Source organism: Formica exsecta, unplaced genomic scaffold (genome assembly GCF_003651465.1).
Source record: "Formica exsecta isolate Colony F162 unplaced genomic scaffold, ASM365146v1 scaffold393, whole genome shotgun sequence".
In the NCBI taxonomy this organism is placed as follows: domain Eukaryota; kingdom Metazoa; phylum Arthropoda; class Insecta; order Hymenoptera; family Formicidae; genus Formica; species Formica exsecta.
The window spans coordinates 2,131,235-2,141,431 of NW_021851167.1; the positions used below are offsets into that span (position 1 = coordinate 2,131,235).

Sequence of the window (10,197 nt, forward strand, 5' to 3'; positions counted from 1 at the left end):
AAGATAATAAAATATTTTATTTCTTAAATATAAATTTTTGAAAAATATAAAAGACTGAAAAAGATAATAATAATAATAAAGCGTGCAAGAGAAATGTATAAATATAATTCATATACAAAATAATATTGTTTATAAATGTTTAAAGAAACACAGCGAGATGCATTCTATGCGATATATCGCTAAGTTTATTCGCTCAACATTACTTTTCCGCAGCATTGTTCAAAGATAGACATTGCTGAGAATAAAAGGAATTCAGAAACATCCGCGGAATGCCCAATGTCGTCCAGTTATTTCTCATCGGTTACACACATGTACACGTAACCCGATTACGGAGGACCAAGTTAAAAGTGACAGAGCACAGCTGCTTGCTAACAGCAGCCGGCGCGTTCATTTCTCCCTGTTTCTCCCGCGCATGTCACCCGATTTAAGGAAAATCCGTCCCTTTAAATTATTGCACGGACTTTGCTAGAACTACGGAAATAATCTGCGGACTTCTGCGGTTTATAGGAAAAGGAATAACGAACTTTTCCGCATTTCAGCATGGCGGATAATATTTCTCAGACTATATTTTTTTGCTTTCTTGTACAGTTAACTGTTCTAATTAATAGCTCACAGTTTTTTATTAAAATTCATTTTTAGCAAAATTGACACAAAAGCTCGAAAATTTATTGCTGACAGTAAAGTATAACTCCAATACTATTCATATGTTACAATTCTCGGATACAGATGATGAGCCGCCGGCATATAATGCGGGAATTATCTTAGCCCGAAACCAGGTCGTTGATCTTTGCACAGGGTGGAATAAACGCTCTGGAAAAGCCGGCTTCCGGGCTATGCCGGCCTTCGAGCGGCCTTGGCAGTGAGAGAGATCGTGATATTAATCGCGCTTGTTAAAACCAGCTACACGAAAGTTTGAGAATATATCCGTTAACAATCACGTTAACGCAATAGTGTAATCTTGTTGAAAATGATTTCAATATCCAAACGGGATTAAATAAAAAATCCTATTTTTATTAATGACATTTGCAAATTTTAATATTAAACTGGTTGTCCGGAAATTTGTAAAGAGAGCTCTCAATTTTTCAAGTATTTATTTACATACAAACAAATGCGGATCTATGTCATAGTACTCTTTTTTTTCCCGTGTAAAAAGAGGGCTGCAAAAAGAGCTAGTGTCGACACGCTTCAAGAGGGTGTCGCCCATCTTCTTATTTTAAAAGCGACAGAAAGAGGCGGTCGAGCTTACGCAGCCTTTGAACAGCCTTGGCAGTGGAGTGCGTTCGCCAAGAAGCGTTTTCCGGCATCGTGAGCATCGTCGTGCACTGCCGAGAAAATATATTGGCCTTGAAAATATCGACGAGCGTAAATTAAGAAATTTTTCCCCTAAGCGTAATGCAGAACGGCTTCCCGTGTCGCGTTGAAACAATCGCTCATGTATAATCCGTATTGATGAAGAATAATAAGAGTATGTGATATTCATAATGGAACATCCAGATTATACGAATCTCTGTCAGAGTCGATCGGGCTTATCGGGAATTATTCTGTCAATAGTGCATCTTTGTTTATCTATAGAGATCTCATGCAAAAATGAAATATTGCTATTAGCATTTTATAATTATATATTAAATGCCATGTAATTATATATTAAACATATATATTACTATGTCAGTTTTTAGTATACAGTTTTTCTTATCATGCTATAAACTGCAATATATTTTTGTATCGAGCGAAAAACAAAATAATAAAAGCGCCCGTTCGATAAAGGCGGGTAAGCGTAGTCGATAGAGCGACAACTATATAAAAAATGTATAGTCGCGATATTATATGAAAACAATGTGAGACATTTAAAATTTTGTTTAATAGGCAAAGCGTTAGCAAACTTGAAGTTGACATTTTAGCAAAAATGTTATAGAACAGAATACTACAATATTTTTAATAAAATATAAACCATTTTGACAAGCGCGAAATAAAATTGCTGATAAAAAACAGGAAATTTCTATTAAAAAATAGGATTCCTTTGTGGAATCAATCGAAAAATAAATACATGTATTTTATTATTATAAAACTTAATCCGTGAATAGCGAAAGACATTAATTAGTGTCGTCAATAAAAGTCAGTGAGATACCAAAATCTAACGTCACAATGACGTGCGCTTACTACCTGGAATAGTCAAAAATTCAACAGTTTGTACCATTTTGATTGATTCGCGATCTTAATTTTAACTTGAATATATTTGGTTTTCGACGTTAGTTCGTCACATCAACTGTACATATATTTCTGACTGGGAAAGCTTGACAAAGCAGGGAGCTGAATGAGGATAATTGCACTCGCGTGCACGCTTCTGACCGTCCTTGACAGTGAAACGCAGATCGCCGTGAAATACTTTCCACGATTACGGACATCACGTATAACGTCAAAGCTGTAGACTGCACATGCTGGCCTTCGGTATATCGATTCGTACATGCAAAAAGAAAAGTTTATTTAAATCCTTGCTGCATCCTATCCATTATCAAGCATGTATTCACACATCCGGTCGTTGTTCTTTTATAAGTATTTATCGTTGTATAAACAGACACTCTCGTTATAATTAAATATCTATATCTTGTTTAGAAATTTTAATTAGCCAAGTACGGCTAAGTTTGTCGCCCAACTAAATTTGGCCACGGCTCTAAATTGGACGATACGCCGATTTATTTACAGCAAACGTAGACGCACGCTTCTGTTTTTATCGTCGCAAAACGGCGGATATCGTATAAGGTGTAACGATGAAACTTTAACGAGATGGTTATGGCCTTTACTGTTCCCGGCGTATATCTTGAAATATGAAAAGCACCTTCCATGTTGTCCTCGACAATGAGGAACTATCAAACATTTTGCGGCCATTACGTTTATATTAATATTAAAATGTCAGGAATATTAATATGACTTGAAATCGCGACGTTATTTCAAACTATTTTTTTTGCATTAATATTTCTTTGAAGATACATAATCTTAGCTAGCAACGCGATATAACTTCATTTTTTTATATATATATTTAATCTCATTACTGTTAAAATATATTCTCTATATGCAAATTTTATATATATACATATATATTTCATAAATATTTTATAATCGCGAATCTTTTATTATAAATCATATCGCTTACTGAGAATTCCATTATTCCAGTGGATCTCTGGCGCTGAAACCCCATCCTCAGGATGGCAGGAGCGAGCCGAAAGATTCGGCAAGACCCTAAAATTTTTGTGCTCGCAATTCATCGCGTTGACCGATATTGGTCTTCGTGCGATTAGTGGTTGTACCAGGGGCAGCGCGGGACGGGGGTGGTTCCTTCCATCGCGAGGATCGAGATGAGCGATCTACAGGCCACCCTCGAGTTTTCTCTCGAGCTCTGCAAATTCTACAATGTTGACCTCTTCCAACGCGGGTAAGATTAACGCTCGTATCTAACGGCGTATCGTCGGGAAATATCTCGCGATTGTCCGAAAGAGATTGTCTATGGAAACGAATCTGTTTGCTTTGCAGATATTATCAGATTCGAACTGCTCTCAGAGTATCGCCGAAGTTGCCGGTCAAGGTGGAGGTCAATCAACCGCGAAACCGTAAGTATATTTCGATAATCAAGATCCAACAAATCCTTCTCATACGTTATGTATATTTATTTGTACATGTCATCGCTATATTTAGTGACTTAATATAATAGTAAATTATCGAATTCTATTATTTCAAAATTTGTATATTATATATATTATTTTTTATATTATACATTTTATATATTAAAAGCAATTTTTTTCTCTTGGATATTTTATAACAGCTTCGACATTTCCATTTCTTACGAGAGAGCATCGCGTGAGAATCTCGCGATTCTATGTCTCGCATCCTTCAAAGTTCTTAGTCGTATCACGCAAAAGTACTTATGTCGTTTATTCCGATCGATCGTGTACCGATCGTATTCTCCAGACGAGAAACTCAACGGACGAACTCGACGCAAATTCATGTTGCAGATTCCCTGGAGGCGCCGGGTACGAGTAAGCGCTTTCAGATCCTGTACAGGAACGAGGAGGTGACACTTGGCACTTCCGTACTGTTCCGGGCGCATGTGCTCGTGCACAGTCACAAGATCGAGGAGGCCCTGTCGCGCACCCACTTCAATCTAGGTGTCGAGCTATGGTTCAGCGAGCCGACGCAGCCGGGCAACATGGCTTGCGTGTCCTCGAGGTGAGCGTCTTGCCGTCTAACACGAGCGTTGGCATAAATTATTCTATCCCCTTCCCCTTTCATTCTTCTCCGCTGATGGCGGAGACACGCAAAGGGTGGACCACGAACAATCTGGCAATCAGCCGCGCAATTTTTATCTCTTATTTGTGACCTCTCCTGAACCTGCGAATAATTATTAGAAAATGATAAATAATGGCAAATCTGAAATTAAAAAAGATAAAATAAATTAAATTAGACTGTTTCTATTATTTTATAACGCTAGACGTAGATAATTATGCAATATATGTTAGATATTTGTTTGCCAATTGTGCGAAATCGCGGCGGGACTGATCGATGGCGGTTTCGACTAAAAGACGCCTGTGATCGATAAAAGATTTGACGGACGATTCTTTTTCAGGGCGCTGCAACTGAATTTTACACCCACGAAGGGTCTTCACTATCATCTGCCGGTGCTCTTCGATTACTTTCATCTAGCAGCGGTGTCCATCACGATCCACGCTTGTCTCGTGGCACTTCATCAGCCCTACATCAAGTCAGTATCGCGTTCATATTTCGTAACCTTCCGAGTACTTTGCTCGATGTAATATACAATCGACGTTCTCCCTCACGAGAGCCCCTCTTTCTGTTTTATGGTTGCATCTTTTCACCCTGATGAAAGTAGGAAGAGCATACTGCACGTAGTGCAGAGCTGGTGAGTTCTTGATACTTTAAACAAGCTCAGAACCGGCTAAACTTCTCGCACAAGTAGTCGCACAATTTATTACCCTTACCTGTACTTTTGAATTCCTAAATTAACTCGATTTCGAATTTCAATCTGCAAAATATACAGTAGTTATATTTACGTCAACTTCTTTACGTTTTTAAAAATCACGTAATTAATAAACGATGTAATATACATATGTACTTTTTTTTGCATGAAAAATACCTGAGTAGAAATATATGAATTTTTAATAAGCGCGATTGATTATATTTGTCGAAAAAATTAATTGCATGTCTGTAAATATATTCTGCAATTTAGTCAATTACAATTGCAGCGCACCGCGAGGCGGAAAACCCTGGCTACAGTTTAAGCAACCTGCAGCGAACGGCGATAACAGCGCGACAACCTTCGGAAACATTGTGAGTCTATTCGAGATCGTTTATCGGCGATGTATCAAATGGACATTGTCATCTAATAAATCCAAATCTTATTTCAGGAGACCACTACGAGGTGCGTTGGATCAGGGACGAGGATACAACACGCAAGACTGGTCCAGCAAGAGGTTACGAGGCTGCTTCTGGCCGCGAGGGAATCTTTGCTCAACGACTTGTCCGACTTGGCGCGGCTTCTCCCCTCGTGGCAACAAAGGGCGCTCGAGCTCGCGCAGAACACGCACAAGGAGATCACGAAGGTACGTCTCCCTCGCGTTTTTAATTTTTGCCGACACGTTCTTCAAAACTGATCTTTTGCAGTTGATGGACACCGAGGAGGCCGATATAGCCCAACTTTGCGCACAAAATATCGTCCTGTGGCAGCATTTTCTCGAAGCGTTCTCCGGCCGAGAAGCGGTTCATCAGCATTTAGCACGGGTTCATCATCAGTTGAGAGTAAAGGATTTACAAAATATTAAGATAACAATAATTAAAAATATGATAATAAATATCTATAATAATATTCTTTAGATCGTAATCTTAGATTTCATAAAAATAGTTACTTGCATTTTTTATAATATTTTATTTATCTGCAACTGTGATTATTAATTTTCAGGTAAAGCGATTCGCGGAGGGTTTCTTCGTACTAGAGAATCCGAGAACGTCGGCAGCGGGCTGTTACGACGCGAATTATCAGTCTTATCAAGCGGTGAGTGAGGCTGCACGGAGATCGCGTTATCTCGCAGCCTTGCCACCGTTACCTGTCCATTGTCCGGAACTGGACGGCGATCTTCACTCGTTGCCTTTGATTTTTGAGGATCAGTACGCTGACATGCAGCAGAGGCACAGAAATAGTGGTAAGTTTATCACAATACGATTATTCGCTACAGAACATTGGCTTGAGATTATTCTAGTGTATTTAAATTATGGCAAAATAAATAAAGCTTGCATTAAATAAAGCTTGAATGTGTGTGTTTAGTTAATATTAAAAGATATTAATTATTCTAAATTTCAAATATAATATAATAATCACAATAATTCTTTAATATTTTTCTCAGTTCCCAGCATGGACGACTGCAGCTGCGGGATAGCGGCGATCTTGGAATCGCGCTCCATAGGTATCTGGTCGCCCAGGAGCGAAGGCGCAGCACAGGACATTGGATCGATCCAGGCCCGTCTGATGCTGACGCCTTCCACACTTCCGGCGAGGCATAGTAAATCCCTCGATCAGCTGGGTCCCGAACTGACGGCACCCCTGCAGCCCAGAACGTCGCCGAAGACTCTTCCCAGGTCCGTGTCGACCCAGCTGTTCCCGCGGGGGCAACGTGGCGGCAGTCGCAACGTCACGCCGCCCGCGACGGTGCCCTCGAGAGGAAGGCCCAGATCGACAGTGCCGTCCAGTAACACCCTCTTCCCGCCCTCGGGTCAGCAGGCCTGTTCCGCGCCGAATCCATCCCTTGGTTCCACGCCGGTAATTCCTCTGCCTCGCGCCAAGTCCACGCAAATGCTGGTGCCGAATCGGCAGCAGCAACAACAATCCGACCATCACTCCACTTCTATTACCTCGCTGCTGGCGGCGATGTTTCCCGAGTTGCCGCCCGGCGGGCATCTGCCTGGTTATCGACCGTCGTCCAAGTCTTGCGATCAGAATCTCACAGTGCCAACCTGCGTGGGCGCCCTAGACCTCAGTCAGTTGCCCGATTGCTTGGAAAGCAAATCGGCGAATGTAGTAGAAGGTACGATGTAATATTTTTTAAAGAATATTGATTTCGAAAATAATGTTGATAAAAAATAAATATATGAAAATTCTGTATGATAATGGATCGATTTATCTTTTCCCGTGCTTCGTGTAGATTACCATTCCCTCGATACCAGAAGAATACGACTGGAGCCGCGAAGTCATCGCCTGGGAACACGCCAACCGTTGCCAACGACCACAAATGACCAAAGTAGCTTTCTATCCGCCAAGGCGAATGTAAACGGCGATAGCTTCTTACAGGAGCCTCAACCACTGCACACGGCGACGTTGGACAGAGTCACATACCGAGGAAATTCCAGAAAGTCTGGACACCAGGCAGGCGGCAAGTACAATCAAACAAACGGTATCGAGACACGCAGATATCACACACTCGGCAAGACATCGATGACGCATAGAAGCCGCCCGGAGATACCAGAGTCCATGAATGGTAGCGCGCTAACCGGCAGCTATTCATATCTAGCGGATCCTCTAAACAAACGTTCGAATTTTTACACGAAGACTACGGATTCGTTCTTCTATCGCACAAACGGTAGTACCAGCGGGAAAGCACGCGACGAGACGGGCAAGCCGAAGAGGCCGAAGAGCACGGAACGATTGGTCGACGACGTAGAGCGCAACGAATGCTGCGACTTTCGACGGGATCGGCCGGCTCGTAGGAGAGCTGAGCGATCAGCCAAGTCGTCTCGCAACGGCGTAAATCAAAATTACGAGGAGAAGCAACGACGCGAAAAGAAAGGCGCGGAGACACCTCAGGAACCGATCTACGAGGTGATAGCCACGAAGCCGGAATCAAAGAGAGAGTCTCGCGTCGAGAGAAGAAGAGACAAGCACAGCAGGCGACCGCATTCCGCACCTGTTTTAGATACAGACCATCCGGTGGAGGAGAGCGGTCGCAAAAGTGATAGAAAGTGCAGTCATAGAAACAGGAAGCCGGCACCGCCACCACCGGCGTATCAGGATCCCGCTGTCGCTCCGTTGCCCAAATACCGTCATCCTTCTTCAGCGCCTGCGACAAATGTCCTCGAGGTAGAGAACAACAATAAAATTATTCTGAAGGTAAGATTTCAAGAAATGTAATACGGAAATACATACTATAATTACAACATAATTTTATTTATATATTTTAATCATTCTTCTTACCGCTCAGATGGAACCTATAAAATCGCCCATGGAGGCGCCGATGACAAACGGCACGACACCGTCGGACACGTCGACGAGCGTCGGGGTGCCGCCGCCGAACACAAAGAGGCTGCGATGCGCCAGCGTACCGGTGGCCCAGAACAAAGTGGTGGTACCACGCAGCGCGGTCTCTCTGCCCTGCATGCCGATACGCGATAGCAAAGACAGCCTGAGCAACAATCTGCCAGTCATTCCCAATCTTCTGAGTCCGCCGTCCACCAGGCCCAGCAGCCCCACGCCGAGCTCGAGCTCAAGCAACCTCACGTCTGAGTGCTCAGGCTGGGTCAGTAGCGGTGATACCTCCAGCTCGGAGCAGCGTCGCAATCAGGCCAAGCTCACGAGCGAGCAGCTGCGGCAGAAGCTGTCGAAGATCGTGCCGCGCAAGGATCGTCCTAACGTCACCGCGAAGGAGAGCGTGGATGAGCATTCGTACGAGGAGGTGCGATTACCGCCGCCAAAGATGTTTCAGGACGAGCCGCCACCGCCCGAGGAGTTTCGTGATCCGCCAGCGCCGATTGACAACCCGCTCTACCACGTGTACGAGACGGTGAAGCAGACCAGGAGCCCGAAGCAGAACAAGACGGCACCCTGCAGCCCGCAACGGAACCGGGACCGGGAGAGCGTTTACGGCGCCAGGGATATCTGCCTAGACTGTTATCAAGAGGGTAAGGAGCTGCTGCAGTCCACTCAGGACGACTTCATCAACTTCAAGAAGTGCAAGGAGGAGTTCAAACGACAGATGAGCTTCTCGGGCAAAATTTACAGGTGTGTCGAGTTCCCGCGCATGATGTCAGCCGTCTCCCGTTTAGAACTGCTTCCTAGTATTTACGACATTTTGCTTTACTTTTACTTTAATTCGAAGTTACGAGAAAAACGCGTCCTGCGCTAAATAACCCATGAAGCTTAGGTCGTTTAACCTATAGTTTGATATTGTTATTTTTGATTAATCAAACTAAGCTAGAGAAACATGCTTGGGAATGATGCCTAAATTATTCTAAAAATCTCGTTATAATATTTATCTTTAAAAGCCATTTCACACAAATTACGCCTTGTTGATACAGATTTAGTTTGTCAAAATCATGATTATGCTTTGGTGGCGTTTTTTTTTACCGAGTTATATTTTTCAATGCGATATAAATGACAATGATCTTCGAGATTTTATTTCCGCTAGGTGCTGTTTTGCGTTTTGCTTCCGCGTCGTTTCGTCTGTATCTTTTTCCGTTTGTAGTTAAGTTCTCTTCTCTATCTACCTTACTACCCTCTAGAGAGCGCGAGGAAGCACAGTTGCGTTTGCATAAACGTGCCCATTCCCTCGGATACGGTGACTTCCTGAACTCTTCGCCGTCGGTTCAATCATTAAGATCGAATGTGCCTCTTAGTGATTATCCGACCCTGGCCTCGACTCTGCCGTACTTCCACATCAGTGACGAGTATCGGCTCTTCTCGCCGGAGGGTGCGCATCTCATCATATGCGTCCACGGCCTCGACGGTAACGCTGCCGATCTCCGTCTCGTCAAAACGTATTTGGAATTGGGTCTGCCTGGGTCGCATCTGGATTTCCTCATGTCCGAGAGAAATCAGGTAAATCACATACAAATCGAAAAATTATTAGAATATCTTTAGAACACTCATATAGAAATATTTATACTTTTTAATTCTAGCTTCATACTCTTAAGTTTAATGTACTTTTTTTAATCAAAATATTAACTGTCTTTTTATTTCTTGTTATAATTTCTTGTTATAATTATTCAATATTTATATATTTTTTTGTAAAATGTTATATTTTCTTTTTTTTATATGTGTGGTACTCTTGAAATTATCTCTGCATTTTTATTCGTTAAAGGATTATTCTTGTCAATAAGTGAACGAATAAATATATAAATTATATATAAATTTTAGAGCCTCTTTCC

The 10,197-nt window shown here is 42.4% G+C and overlaps 1 protein-coding gene across 2 annotated transcripts in view; it reads left to right on the forward strand.

Annotated features, from left to right (window-relative positions):
• The window catches only part of LOC115239669, a 37,115-nt gene that overhangs the window by 20,676 nt on the left and 6,242 nt on the right, over positions 1-10,197 (forward strand). The window contains exons 3-15 of one of the 2 annotated variants that reach the window (XM_029814312.1): positions 3,169-3,427; positions 3,526-3,602; positions 4,005-4,218; positions 4,616-4,750; positions 4,880-4,909; positions 5,253-5,337; positions 5,415-5,609; positions 5,671-5,805; positions 5,966-6,206; positions 6,408-7,085; positions 7,203-8,164; positions 8,256-9,052; positions 9,553-9,868. In XM_029814312.1, coding sequence (XP_029670172.1) covers positions 3,351-3,427; positions 3,526-3,602; positions 4,005-4,218; positions 4,616-4,750; positions 4,880-4,909; positions 5,253-5,337; positions 5,415-5,609; positions 5,671-5,805; positions 5,966-6,206; positions 6,408-7,085; positions 7,203-8,164; positions 8,256-9,052; positions 9,553-9,868 — 3,942 coding nt within the window. In that variant the 5' untranslated portion in view covers positions 3,169-3,350. The remainder of the gene's footprint in view (positions 1-3,168; positions 3,428-3,525; positions 3,603-4,004; positions 4,219-4,615; positions 4,751-4,879; positions 4,910-5,252; positions 5,338-5,414; positions 5,610-5,670; positions 5,806-5,965; positions 6,207-6,407; positions 7,086-7,202; positions 8,165-8,255; positions 9,053-9,552; positions 9,869-10,197) is intronic. The other variant, XM_029814313.1, reaches the window with a different exon arrangement.